General features: G+C 56.9%; 1 protein-coding gene across 1 annotated transcript in view; it reads left to right on the top strand.

Moving 5' to 3' along the window:
- The window catches only part of STX1A (syntaxin 1A), a 73,169-nt gene extending 59,633 nt beyond the window's left edge, over positions 1-13,536 (top strand). Inside the window, exons 6-10 of the mRNA XM_054646928.2 lie at positions 463-571; positions 6,758-6,831; positions 7,131-7,268; positions 8,877-8,987; positions 10,482-13,536. Coding sequence (XP_054502903.1) covers positions 463-571; positions 6,758-6,831; positions 7,131-7,268; positions 8,877-8,987; positions 10,482-10,559 — 510 coding nt within the window. The 3' untranslated portion in view covers positions 10,560-13,536. The remainder of the gene's footprint in view (positions 1-462; positions 572-6,757; positions 6,832-7,130; positions 7,269-8,876; positions 8,988-10,481) is intronic.
- Positions 13,537-13,736: the final 200 nt, after the last annotated feature.

Raw genomic sequence — 13,736 nt, 5'->3', positions numbered from 1 at the left:
AAGAAAGAGTCAGTGCTCTGAAGAGCTGCCCATGAGAAAACACCTAGATTATAAAAGAATAGAAGAATTCTATTGAAATGATGTATTATAAAAGAATAGAATATGTAATATATTAGAATAATATATAATTGATTCTATTGAAATGATATATTATAAAATTATAGAAGAAAGGATTTCATCAAGAGGCTAGAAAGGAATGGAATGATAATAAAATCTTGTGACTGACCAAGTCTGAGACAGCAGGACTGTGATTGGCCATTAATTAAAAACAATTACATGAGACCAATCCCAGATGCACCTGTTGCATTCCACAGCAGCAGATAACCATTGGTTACATTTCGTTTCTGAGGCCTCTCAGCTTCTCAGGAGAAAGATCCTAGCCAGAGGAGTTTTCATAACACTCCTGTGTTAGGCACTATGTCTGTGCCACTCTCAGCCTGCTGTCCCCTTGTGTCCCCCCAGCACTCCACGCTGTCCCGCAAGTTCGTGGAGGTGATGTCGGAGTACAACGCCACGCAGACCGACTACCGGGAGCGCTGCAAGGGCAGGATCCAGAGGCAGCTGGAGATCAGTGAGTAACCCACCCTGCTGTGGGGCACTGGGCTCTCTGGGCCACGGCCTGAGCACTCCCAATGGAGCAGAGCTGCTCCCTGTCTCGGTTTGGAAAGCCAGGTGTCTGCTAAGGAAGGCAGGAGCCTCCCCTGAAATGGAAAATGTAAACCCCCTCCCTCTGAATTGCTATAAATTTTAAATTAAGGGGCTCTCAGGCAAAAATATGGGAGCAGGAAATAACAGTTCTTTAATAGGGAAGAAAATACAGGGATAAAATAAACAATGCAGTGCACTAGAACAACACTGACAGAGTCAGAACCCAGCCTGACACCCTGTGGGTCAGGCTGTTGGCAGCAGCCCCATTGGAATTGTGGCTCAGCCCTCCTGCAGTGCCAGGGCTGGTTCTGCTGGAGCAGGGATCCTGGAGAAAGGTGCAGTCTCTGCCTCTGAAGATCCAGTGGAAGGAGAGGCAGCTGCTGCTCCTCTGGGGAATCCAGTGCAGAAGCTGTGCTGGTGTTCCAGAATCTCCAGATTATATCCAGGTAGGAATGCTTGGCTCCTCCCTCTGGGCTCACATCTCCCAATGGGATGCTGCAGTTCTTATCAGCCATGCAGGGACATTCCATAGCTATTACCAGCAGATGTCTCCCCAGAGGGAGGAGTGATTGTGAGCACTCAGAGACAGACATAAGGCAAACTGCCCACTTGACAAAAGACAGCTGCCATACAGGTGGCAATAGAATACAGCTTGCCTTGCTGTAATCTGGAACACTCCCTCAGAGCTCCTGGGATGCACAGGAGCCCCTGGGAGCAGCTGGAACATGGCTCCTGTGGGGTGAGACCTTGAGTTCCAGTGGCAACTGCATCCAGCAAAGTGCATCCCAAAATGCTGCAGAGAGAGCACAGGGATCACAAGGAGAGGGATTCCTTCTGTGTTTGCAGCTAATTTTTATTCAAAGAAGCTCACAGGAATTCCTGATTCCTGTGGGTGCTTGTCCTTCCTCAGGGTGCTCTTCATGCATGAACTTAGCTAAACATGGAATCAGGGAAGGGAATTCTTGAGATGGGAGCACTCCCTGCTCCTGATGGTCTCCCTTGCACAGGAGGAGCAGGAGCCTCAGTGCTGCCTCTCTGGGCCAGGACTGATTGATGGCTCTCAGCAGCCATTGTGTTGTGGCCAAGGGTGGACCTCAGGTGACACCTGAGGCTGGTGGCACCTCACCCAGGTGACACTGCTGTGGCACTTGGATCTCTGAGTCAGCCAGAGCCCATCCCTTAGGAGCAGTCCAGTCCTGCCTCTCTAGAAACACTCTCCTGATGGTCCTTCTGGGCAGGCAGTGACAGTTTAGAGCAAAGGGGTGATCTCCCAGCTAAGAAGAACCATGTAATTAGGGGAATAATCAAGGGGGAAGGGGAAGGCAGGGCATGCAGAAATTAAAGGAGATTTTTGCAAATAATCTCACTTTCAGACATGTTGTGGGGTTTGTGCTCAGAATGGAAGGCTCTGAACTTAGTCTTTTTTTTTCCTAAGAACCAAATGGATGTTTTTTTCTTTCCTCCAACAACTCACTGTGAATAATGATGGGAGATCTGTGAGTCAACCTGGTGTCCTTGGTGGTCACCTGTGGGAATGTGCTGGGAATCTGGGTGCTGTGGGAATTTCTGTGGAGGGCTGGAGGGAGACACAGCTCTGCAAGCCTTAATCTTTGTTCAGATTAGTCCTTGTGGTGCCTGATACTCCCAGGGCTGCATGGGAAGGCTGACTGACACGGGGCTCAACAAGAGCTTGCCAGTTTGCTGTAAAGCAGGATGTGTCACTGCTCCAGCTGCCTGACTCACCCTGCAGTGACAGCTGAGGAGTGCCTTGTCATGTGAACAGCAATTTAAGGTATCCCTGTGCCTCTCTCTGAGAGAGGAGGTTTGGAAGGGCTCAGCCTTGTCCTTGACTGGATGCAGACCTGAAAGAAACCTTCCTCTTGTTTTCCTACTGAATTTTGGGAGGGCTCTGCTGCTGTGCTTAAGTCCTGAAGATATGTTGTTGTTTTGTCTGCTCTGTCCATCCTGCCAGGTTGTCAGTGCCTGACAGAGCCTGGGGGTGCAGGGACAGGGCAGCTCAGGAGCCCCCATGGAGCAAAGTGTGCTCTAGGAGAGGTGTCCCTGTTCCTGAGAGCAAGGGACTCCTGTTCCCCTCAGGATGGAGGTGTGGAGGAGTGTGGGAGATGAGTGCATTTCTCATTGCTACAGAAGAGGTGCAGAGCTGGGCTGGGGAGGGCACAGCCCTTTGCCAGAGCTGGATTCCCCCATCAGGAAATGGAAAAGATTTCCTGGCAAAAAGACTCATCCAAAGGTGTCGCTGTAGGACATGAAAGAACACAAGCTCACAGTGCTGTTCTCAAGGTGAAGAAAAAAGGGAGGTTTATTTTCTGACTCCAACATTTATAGTTTTCCAAGAGTGACAGTGGATTGGAGGGTGACAGTGGCACCTCTCCAATGACACTGGACAGACCAGCAGTCCATCAACTTTCTCCTCCTCCATGAAGGAATGCAAAACAATGAGTTATTTACAGAAAGCGTGTGAGAAAGTTTGTTATAAAAATGTCAACATCAGAAGACTTAGAAAATCTTCAAAAATCAGGGGGACACCAAGGAACAGTTTATGGGTGTTTTACCAGGGGCTCTGCTTGGCCCGGGGTGTCCCAGGCAGGGCTTCAGCCCCAGCTGCTCCTGCACAGGCTCTCTGGGGCAGAGCTCAGCTGGGCTGTGACTGCACAGATCTCCACAACATCCTCAGCTCTCGTTTTCTGCTGAGGAGTCCAAAGATAGAAAGTGCTGGGAGCTCTGACAGCAAAGCCAGTGAATCACTTGGGTTTTGAGTGTGAGAGCAGGAACTTCTCAGGTGCTCTGGGCAGGCTCCCCAGCACCAGCAAGTTTCTCCATCCTCACCACACCTGGCTCTGCGAGTAGCACAGTGGCAGAGTTGGTGATGTGGAGTCAGTGCCCTGGGCTGCAGCCACCCCCTGGGGCCCCCCACAGCCCCCTCAGGATCTGTTCCCTTCTCCTTGTGTGGGCACTGCTGTGTCTGTGTGTGCCAGAGGTTGTGCTGTGCAACCATCAGCATCACCCTGCCCACCCAGGAGCAGCTCTGAGAGCATGCAGGGTTCTGTGGCTGAATCCTCATCCTGATACCAGCCTGGGCAGGGCCAGAGCTGTGTGAGCTGGGTGACAGGTGGGCCAGATTGTACCTGTTACCTCACACACAGCTGGACAGGACAGCATTGCCCATCTCTCCATGAATTGTATGGATTTGTGTCTGTAAGTGTTGAAAAGCCAGCTCTGGGCAGAGGATCCCAGCCTTGGGAAGGTTCCCTGTCCTCAGTGTGAGCCCCAGCTGTGGCTCTGCAGGTGCCTGTGCAGGGATGCTGCCAGCCCAGGGGTGCTGCCAGCCTGGAGAGCCCAGCTGAGCCCTCATTTGGCCATGGACCATTGGACTCCTTCAGCCCTGAGCTACCTCCCTATTTATAGACATCTGCATGCAGGGTTGGCCACACTGCCATCCAGTGTCAGCTGGGCTGTGGGACTGAGCTGTGCCACCAGAGGCTTCCCTGGGAGCTTCCCCCACACCCTGGCAGGGCTGCCCCATGCCCTGGGAGATGCTCACTGGGGTGGTCACTCTGCCCAGCTGGCCATTACAGGGCCTTTACTGTGCCTTGAAGTCTCCTCAGTGGTTTCACACTCACCTGTCCCAGAGTTTGGCTCTGCAGTGACCTGGGCACTGTCTCTCTCTGTTCTCTCCCTGCCACCTTAGGGCAGAGTTTGCTCTGGGTGTTTCTTGTTGGCAGAGCTGCTTCTCCCCAAGAAACTTTAATTGCTGGAGATGCCAAGTAAGAGGCAGATGTACTCTGGAGCTCCCTGGGGAGGCACAGGTCCAATGCTCAGGATTTTCTGGTGTTTAACCAAATTTTGGGGCAGGAGTGTTCCTCCAGGCTCTTCTCCCTCACAGTGGCTCCATCCTTTCACTGCTCCATCCATTCACTGTGCCATGGCCCTGTGGGAATGTGAGCAGCAGATCAGGCAGGTGCCCAGGACACTTTGAGCTGATTTTAGTGCTGTGGAGGAGCTGATGACAGGCCAGGAAGCCCAGTTAAGAGGCAGTGGCTTTCCTGGGAAGTGCTCTGAGGTCCTGCAGGTTGGTTATATTGAACAATTGGTTATTGTTGGGCAGGTGGTGTGGGTGAGATGCAGCCTCCATGCCCCAGGCTTGGCTCAGCATTGTAGCAAGTCCTTCCTGAGCAGCTGTGCCAGGCCAGCAGTGCCTGCCCAGCTGTTAGTCCATGGGATGCCTTTGCTCTCATCCTTCACCTCAGTGCAGCTTTTCCCAGCCCTGTGCTCTGCATTAGGGCAGTGAGGCAGCAGGAAGGAGAGGATGAGAATGATTCCCACATCCCACCCCACCTCTGCCCATGATGGATGTGGCATCTCCTGGAGCCCTTCAGGGCTGGCATTGGCAGAGCAAGCAGCTCTCCATGGACAGCACCTGGGCCAGTGGCTGCTCAGAGCTGGGCACATCCACAGGAGGGTTTGGAATTTTGTGCTTTTGATCCCTTGTTCTCCCTTCCTGGGAGCAGGGCAGGGTCAGCCCAGAGCAAGCAGCCAACAGCAAGGAAAGCTGGCAAGGCTTGTGGTGGATCACCCTTGGTGGGAGTGATGCTCTGTCACTCTAAAACATGGAATGGTGTCTGGAAATGGGCTGGGGACCCTTCTCCTCCTGGGGACCATTCTCCTCCTGGGGACCCTTCTTGGAGCTGGGCAAGGTGGGAGCTTGACTGATCCTGAAATCTGTGAGTACACAGTGGCAAAGCTCAGCCTCACATGCATCTGTGAACCCCCTCAGGTTGTTTTTGGGACTCAAACCAGCAGCTGCTCAGGGCTTTGGGGTCACAACCAGGTTGTGGTTATCCAGACCAGCCTCACACAGAGCCCCAGCCTCTGCCCATGTGTCAGAGCTGTGCTGGGCTCTGCCCATTTCCCCACTCTGAGGTGCCCTGGACTCGTCCTGGAGGATGCTGTTGTCCTTTTCAGTGCCACAGGCTGCAGGCAGTGTGTCACAGGGAGCATCTGCAGCCCCCAGCCCTGCTCTGCAGGTTTTGCTTCCATCAGCCTTGGTGGAGTCCCTTCAGCAGCTGCTCCTGCCTGACTGCCCTGCTCACACCTGTGGGTGTCACTTGTCCTGTCTCAGGTGAGCTGCCCACCCTCTCCATCCCATTGGGCAGCCCCCAGTGTCCTGCCCAGCATCTCCATCTGTCTGGCTGTAATTCCACGTGTCCTACGTGGCTGCTAGCCCAAGAAATTCACTGCACTCAGTGCAGGGGTCAGTGCCACCCATGGAGGGGTCAGGATCTCTCTCTGCTGCATGGGGTGGGGAAGGGAAGGAAGCACATTTTTCTCCAGGTGTGGGTGAATTGTTTTTAGAGGAGCCATGGGGCTGGAGGGCCCCAGAGCCATGGAGGGGGCAGGACAGAGCCTGGCTTCTGGTGGTTGGATGTGGATGCCATGGGACAGAGAGAGAGAAACAGCAAGTGTTCCTCACAGCAGCTTGTGAGAGATCTTTTAGGGAGTTGTAAGGATGTGATAACTTGTTAAGTATAAACAATTTGCAGGTGATGGTTTTATACTTCATTTTCTGGGGGTTTTTAAGGATGTTGTATGAGAAAAGCATTTCTTCTTTTTCTGAGCTTTAGAGAATGTGAATCCCAGAAATATTCTTGGGAAGTTGTGCCTTGCTTGTTGTGCCATGGTTACAGCAGCAGGGCCAGAACCTGGGCAGTCCAGCTGGGCCCAGTGTCCTGGTGGCATTGGGGACAGGGTTTGTCCAGAGCACCCTTGCCTGTGGCTCCTTCCCCATCCCTCCTCTTTCACAGACACTGGGTGCTGCTGGTCCCTCAGCCCTGCTCCCTGCTCTGCAGGAGTGCTCAGTGTGCCCAGGAGGGTGTTCCTGTGTGAGCTCAGCCAAGCTGGCAGCTTGATGCCCTTAACATGAGGTGTGTCAGAGCCAGGCTGTGAGAGGGCAGCCTCCAAACTGCCCTGTGTGCTTCTGGGGCCGAAAGCTCTGCTCTGTTCCACTCGTGGGACAATTACCATGGAGCCTGTGGGACTTGTGCTGGGTTCAGGGGGCTCTTGGCTGACCTGTGTTGTTGTGTGGTTGCAGCTGGCAGGACCACCACCAGCGAGGAGCTGGAGGACATGCTGGAGAGCGGCAACCCGGCCATCTTCTCCTCTGGGGTAAGCTCTGCTGCAGCTGAGCCAGCCCCCAGCACCAGGGATGGCTGCTGGACGTGCTGCCACAGTGCAGAGAAATGAACACAGCCCATGCAGGAGGGGGCCTGGGGGCTCAGGTCTGGCCTGAGGATCTGCTGGAGCAGCCTGAGTCCCAGCCCCCTGCTGCAAACCCCTGGCTTGGGGTGCTTGGAGGGGCTCTGCAGCTCCTGCTCATCCCTCTCAGTCCCAGACTGAGTCTTAGTGCTCAGCCCAGCTGGAGCTGGGTGTGAGCATGGTGCTCAGTGGCCTTGTTTTCTCTGCAGATCATCATGGATTCAAACATCACCAAGCAGGCTCTGAACGAGATTGAGACACGGCACAGCGAGATCATCAAGCTGGAGAACAGCATCCGAGAGCTGCACGACATGTTCATGGACATGGCCATGCTGGTGGAGAGCCAGGTGGGGAAAAGCTGCAGCCCAGGGCTCACCTGCAGGGCTTGGAGGGTGATGGGGGCTCCCTGTGGTGGGTGGGGAGGCTGGACAACAGTGCTCCCCTGCCTGGGTGGGTGCTGGGAGGGAAAAACCACATCCAGGAGCAGCATGGCTCCCATGGGGCTGAGCTGGGCTCCCCAGGGCTGGGGTGCTCTGTGTGTGTGTGGGGTGGGAGGCTCAGTGTGGGGTTCAGGAGGAGGGCAGTGGGTGGCTGCCATGCAGGGGGAGATCCCTTCACCTTCCCTGGAGCACCAGGCCCAGCTGGGTGAGCTGGGGGTGGCCCCTGGGCTGTGCTGCCAGCCCGTGGCACCAGTCCCTAGAGCCAGGCACGGGCTCCTGTGTCATTGCTCACCCCCCTTCTTGCCTGCCATGCTGCCATGGCCCGAGGAGACGTCGGTGGCAGGTAAAGGCCCCCTGGTGCTGCATGCTCTGCTCTGCATGGCTGCTCCTGCATGGCTGCTGCTTGCATGGCACTGGGATGGCCAGTGGCAGGACACCAAGGGTCACCAGGGCACCGTGGTGTTGGTGGCCTGTCCTGGCTGCAGTGGGGGACATATGTGGGGAATTCATGATTCCATGCCCTGCTCTGAGGGTTGGACAGTGCCAGCACCCTTGTCCTGCGGGTGAGAAGCTCGGAGCTGCTGGCACTGGGAATAGAGGGGCACCAGGAAGGCAGCAGGGCTGGCAGCTCTGCTCTGCCCTGGCATGGCACAGCTAGGAAGAAGCAGCAGCAGTTTTACACAAGACAGGGAGCAGTTGGTGGGGCTCAGTGCTCAGCACCCCAAGGTTTGTCCTCCCTGTGCTCTCCAGCATTAGGGTGAGAAATGGGCATTGCAGAGTTGCTGGCTATGAGCCCATGGCTCTGTGGCCTCAATTCCCTCCATGCCATGCAGGAGGACACAGGGCTTCAAGCCTCCCACTCCTGCCAGCCCTGTCCAGCTGCTGCAGACCTGGCTGTTTGCCTGCCCGGTCAGGATGGGGCCAAAGGAGGTGAACAAGGCTGGAGGAGCTCACTCCAACCCGTGTCCCCACACCCAGAGGAGCCCCCAGTTCCAGCCTACCCCTGCAGCAGGGGCAGAGATCCCTGGAGGGCTCTTCAGTCCTGGCTGGCCTTGCTGCAGACCCTCCTGCCCCCGGTGCGGTGCATGTGTGGATGGGAGCGGTGGTCCCTGGTCCCTGCTCGTATGTGGTTTCCTGGGCATCCCTCATGGTGCTGCTGGCACTGTCCTTGCTCCCTGCCATGCCTCCTGTTCCAGCAGCATGTGGTGTGGTGCTGGTGTAGATCCCACTGGGGCTTTGGTGTCACCTGAGACATTGGGCAGGTCAGCAGCAGGACTGGGCTGGGAGCTCCCTTGTCCCTCACCCTTGCTCGTCTCCCCGCTGGGATGTGCACAGAGATGCTCTGGCATGGAACCTGCAGTCCAGGGCAGGAGACACGCAGTAGCTGCAGGCAGCTGATGGTTCTCGTCTCTGTGCAGGGCTGCTGGGCAGGGCAGCGTCCCCCCGGAGGCAGGGAGCGGCAGAGCAGGAGGGAGCTCAGCTCTGCGCGGCCGGGCGGGCTGTGTCCCCCTGCAGGGAGAGATGATTGACCGCATCGAGTACAACGTGGAGCACTCGGTGGACTACGTGGAGAGAGCTGTGTCCGACACCAAAAAGGCGGTGAAGTACCAGAGCAAAGCCAGACGGGTGAGTCACTAAAAATGCGGTGTTACAGTCACTAAAAATGCAGTGTTACAGTCACTAAAAATGCTGCTGCCTGTCCCTTGTCCTCAGCAAGCCTCTCCTGTCCAAAGGCAGGGCTGAGTTGACATTCAGGCAATGCAGTCAAACCTCCACTCAACACTCACTGGCTCAGCAATAGAGGCAGGAAAGGCTCTTTAGCAAGGTTTATTCCAGCAGAGTAACACAGTCACCAAAGGACAAACCCGGGGAAAGAGAAAACCCACGTGGAGCAGGCAGCTTATAAAGGGGAAGGGATGGGGGGCAGAGGGGCCTGGTCTCCAGGAGTAGGGACCTGGCCACCAGGGATACCAAGGAAGAAGGTTCCCACAGGGGAAACCAGAGGAAGTTGTGACACCAAATCCATGGGGAGACTGTTTTTCCCTTTGGGAGGGATGACTCTGTGGTAAGTAGTTAATGTTCCAGGCTGAGGGCTTGGGGATTGACCAAGGGAGGAGAGTTCATGGGATGCTACAAGTCACAGCTCTGGCTGGGGCCCATCTGCCCCTGCCTGCACTGCTGACACCTCCATCCCAGCCACAGGGCCTGGCTGGCTCTGTGCCTGCCCCAGGCAGCCTGGCACAGCTTTGCAGGTGCCCAGGGACCTCATTGCCCCACACCACTGGGAGCAGCCCAGGTCCTGAGGGTTGCAGAGCTCCCAGCACAGACTGTGTGAAAGCTGACAATGAACCATAGGGCAGGGGTGCGGCTTGGGGGGAGGAAAACGGACAAGGAGACCCCTAGACCAGGCAGGCTGTTGTGGGAAAATGGAATGTAAGAAAATAGTTCAGAAAGTAATCTCACCTCTGAGGAGTTGCAGCTGTACTAATTACCAATTAGGAGCAAGCCTGCCCTTAAACAGGCCACAGCTGTGTCCAATGCTGAAAAAGAGTGAGTTGTGCTGTGAAGAGTCAGTGCTGTGAAAAGCTGCCCATGAGGAATCACCAAGAAAATATGGAGCTTTTGCAATAAGATAGCAACATGCTGTGAGAGCCACAGCCCGTGCAAAGTAAAAACAGGGAAAGGTCATGGTTCAGCTCAGAGTCTGAGCACAGTGCCAGCTGTCTGTCCTGCTCCTGTGTCAGCTTGGGGACCTGAAGGCCAGCTCAGGGCAGAAGCAGGAGTGTCACTCCCTGCCCAGGACTGCCAGGGCCCTTCTGTCTCCCAAGATGCTGCTCAGAGCCCATCATGGGCAAAGGGGAGCAGGACAGGCTGCCATTCTGAACTCCTGGGTCCACCATGGGCAAAGGGGAGCAGGACAGGCTGCTGTTCTGAACTCCTGGGTCCACTGTGGGCAAAGGGGAGCAGGACAGACTGCCATTCTGAACTCCTGGGTCCACCATGGGCAAAGGGGAGCAGGACAGGCTGCTGTTCTGAACTCCTGGGTCCACCCTGCCTCAACACTCACCATCCCCTCTCCCCTCTCTCCCTGCTGCTGCTGCTGCTGGGACACGTGAGCAGAAGAAGATCATGATCATAATCTGCTGTGTGATCCTGGGCATCGTCATCGCCTCCACCTTCGGCGGCATTTTCGGCTAGGCTGCCCCCGGGACTGTCAGTGTGCGATGGATGGAGCCGCGCGTGCCGTGGGGCTGCAGCCGCCCGGAGCCCCCCGCGCAGCCCCGGAGCCTCCCAGCAGCATTTCAGTTTCATGCATGGTTGTTTGTGACGCTGTGTGTGCGGTGCGGTGCGTCTGTGTGGAGGGAGCTCCGGCCCCGGGGCGGGCGGGGGCCGGCCCTGGTGATGGCTGCGAGGGGGACCCTGGTGGGGGGAAACCCGAGCTCTCATCACTGCTGCAGGCTGGGGGGAGGCTGGGACCGGCTGGGTGGGCGGGGGGGCTGCTGCTGCTCATCCTGTGCTGGGCAGTGTTAGTGACAGGAGCAGGGAGGGAGGGAGGGATGATGGGGTCAGGGGTCCTCGGGAGTGTGGTGCCCAGTCAGCCTCCCCAGCTTGCCCATCACCTCCAGCTCTCATGTCTGTCGGCCGCATCTGTGCTTGCAAACACCTTCCCTCGGGCTGCTTCTCTCCGGGGCCCTTCCCCAGGGGTGTGCTCTGCCCAGCCCTGCCTGGCCAGTGACTGTGTCTGGCTCTGGGGCTCCAACCCTGCCACTCCTCCCCTCCCTACATGAGCCCTCGCCCCAGTAGGGTGCCAAAGGCTGGAGGTGCCTGATGGAGCAGTGTGGGATAAGGAGCTGCTGCTTGGGGCCATCACAGCTGCCTGGGGACAGGAATAGGGCACGTGGGGGCCAGTGCTGCTCCTGGATGCTGGCTTGACAGGGCAGGGTGGCACAGAGAGTCCAAGGCCAGTGAATTTCCCTGGCTGCTCATCCTGCAGCACAGCCTCATGGCAGTGCTCTCAGCCCCGGCACACGGTGCCCTGACTGCTCTTGCCCACAGGCTGGACTCTGCCTGCCAGGGTTTGGGGCTGTTGCTGATGTCCACAGCCCCTGGCAGCACTCAGCTGCGAGCAGGGCTGCTCCAGCCTTGCTTTTCCATACCTATGGCTGGGGGTTAGAAGCAGTTGGGCTCTCTCCTGTTGTGGTGCCAGGAGCAGCCCTTGCTGCATCCAGCCCCCTGCCAGCCAGGAGCAGCAGCCTCCCTCCTCCTGTCTCCAGTCTGGCTCTGAACAGGCCAGTGCCTGCCTGCCTGTTTGCCACCTCCTGGCACCGTGCCCTCCTGCCCAGCCATCCAGTGAGGCACCTGCTCAGTGGGGAGCTGTGAGACAGCCTGGGTGCCCTGTGCCCTCTGCCATGCCCATGGCACAGCTGCTGTGGGGTCTCACTGGCAACTGCCAATGCCCGTTTGCCTCAGGCTAGGGACAGGGCTCTGCCCTCACCTTCCTCTGCAGACCCCAGGGCTCTGGCTGGCCTGTGCACATGCCAAAGCACCACAGGAGTCCCCAGGTAGGACTCACTGCCACTCTGGGACAGGGGCTGGCAGCAGAAAAGGGACACTTGATGGCAGCCAGTATTCCAGCCTTGGGCAGTGTCACCTCCTAGCTCCCACCAGCACCAGGCAGGGCTGCTCCACAAGCTGGCAGGGTGCTGTGGCTCAGGCACTGGCTGTGTGTGGTGCCCCTGGGTGCAGGGGAGAGGCAGAGGCTGCAGCCACAGAGTGCTGCCTGCCCCAGGGCCAGCCCTGACACGGCTTTTCTGCCACTGTCACCTTGGTCCCCCCACACAGAGCCCCCTGCTGCTTGCAGCTCCCGTGGGCAAGGGGGTCCAGCCTGGTTCCCCACTCTGCCCAGTCCCAGCCCCTCGGGGTGCAGCCATGGGAACAGCCCAGCCCAGAGCCCCCTTCTTTCACAGTCCCACAGCACTGATGTGAGCTCCAGCACTGCAGCCTGCAGGCACTGAAGGGCTTGGGGCACCAGGACCGTGCAGGCAGGGCTAGGAGGCAGGCAAGGGCAGGGGCTCTGCTCCAGGGGGACACGTCTGGCTGCAGCAAAAGGGAGTGGCCATGCTTCTGTCCCTCAGCAGCTCCCTGCCACTGCCCTCCATGCTTGCTCTGCCAGGCCAGCAAGAGCCCCAGGGCCCCTCCAGGAAGCAATAACACTGGGCAGGCAGGAGAGCCCTCCTCCCAGGCTCCTGCCCTGCAGCCATGCCAACTGCTAGCACAAGGTGACTTTTTTCTCTTCCAGGCAGCAGCTTTAGTGGCACAAGCTCACCTGACATCAGGGCTGTGGCACCCCTGTCAAGGCACAAGGCCAGGCACTGCCTCAAGGGGGGTTCTTGGCCCTTGCTCCTTGTTGGCACCACCCCTGCCAGCAGCCCCCACAGCAGCAGGAGTCAGATGGGGCCAGTCAGGGCCGCTGGCACTTTGCTGGGATCCTGTGGGCAGCAGCAGTGCTGGGCTCCAAAGGCAGGGAGACGAGGAGCCACTGCTGCCCCACAGGCAGGCTCACACTGTCCTCGCTGTGAGGGGAGGGTGTTTTGGTGCAATAATTACCCCTGCACTATGGGAAGCCCCATTGAGTTCCTTTTCACCTACCTGTCGTTGCATGTACAGACCAAATCACCAAAAGCGTGGTTGTGCTTTGGGAAGACGTTTCACCTTTTCTTTCCAGCCCCCGACCTGCACCCGCTTGTCCTTTGGGTTCCACCACCTCTGTTCCAGGTGCCACCTGCCCTCCCCACGCCGGGAGCGTGTTGATGCAGTATTCCATGAGCAGTGTGGGGCACGCACAGCTTGCACTCGAACTGGGGATTGGTTTTTTCTTTTGGGTTTTGGTTTTTTCTTTGTTTTTTTTTTTGTAATTAATGTACTTGAAGGCTTTCCGAGCCCCCCGTGGAGTTCTACTGTTGCTGTACTGTGAGCTAAGTGTCCTTGTTTTCTATGTGGATCTTGACCCTGGCTTGCTCTGTCTCACTGGGCTGGATGACACTGTATGTTGCCTCTCTTCTCCTTCCCTCTTTCCCTTCCTGCTAGCATTCCTTTCTTCTCCTGAGGCTTTGGGTGCAAAACAGCTTCCCATTTTGTGGAATTTTTATGTAGAATAAACATTTGTAACTGTAAAGCTCTGGTTGGAACCTCTCCTTGTTTCAGGGGAAGGGAAGAGGTGATGGGGGGGTTCAGTCAGTCCCAGCACCTTGGAAGCATTAAAACAAACAGGGTGGGCTTGGTGCCAAGCACCAACAAGAGTAAATGGCTACTGGAATAACACTTGAGGAGTCAGGAGCAACTTTGTCCTCATGGAACTACACCCTGACAGTGTGG

The sequence above is a fragment of the Agelaius phoeniceus genome, chromosome 20 (genome assembly GCF_051311805.1).
Source record: "Agelaius phoeniceus isolate bAgePho1 chromosome 20, bAgePho1.hap1, whole genome shotgun sequence".
Classification (NCBI taxonomy): Eukaryota; Metazoa; Chordata; class Aves; order Passeriformes; family Icteridae; genus Agelaius; species Agelaius phoeniceus.
This window is presented reverse-complemented; position numbering and strand designations above follow the sequence as displayed.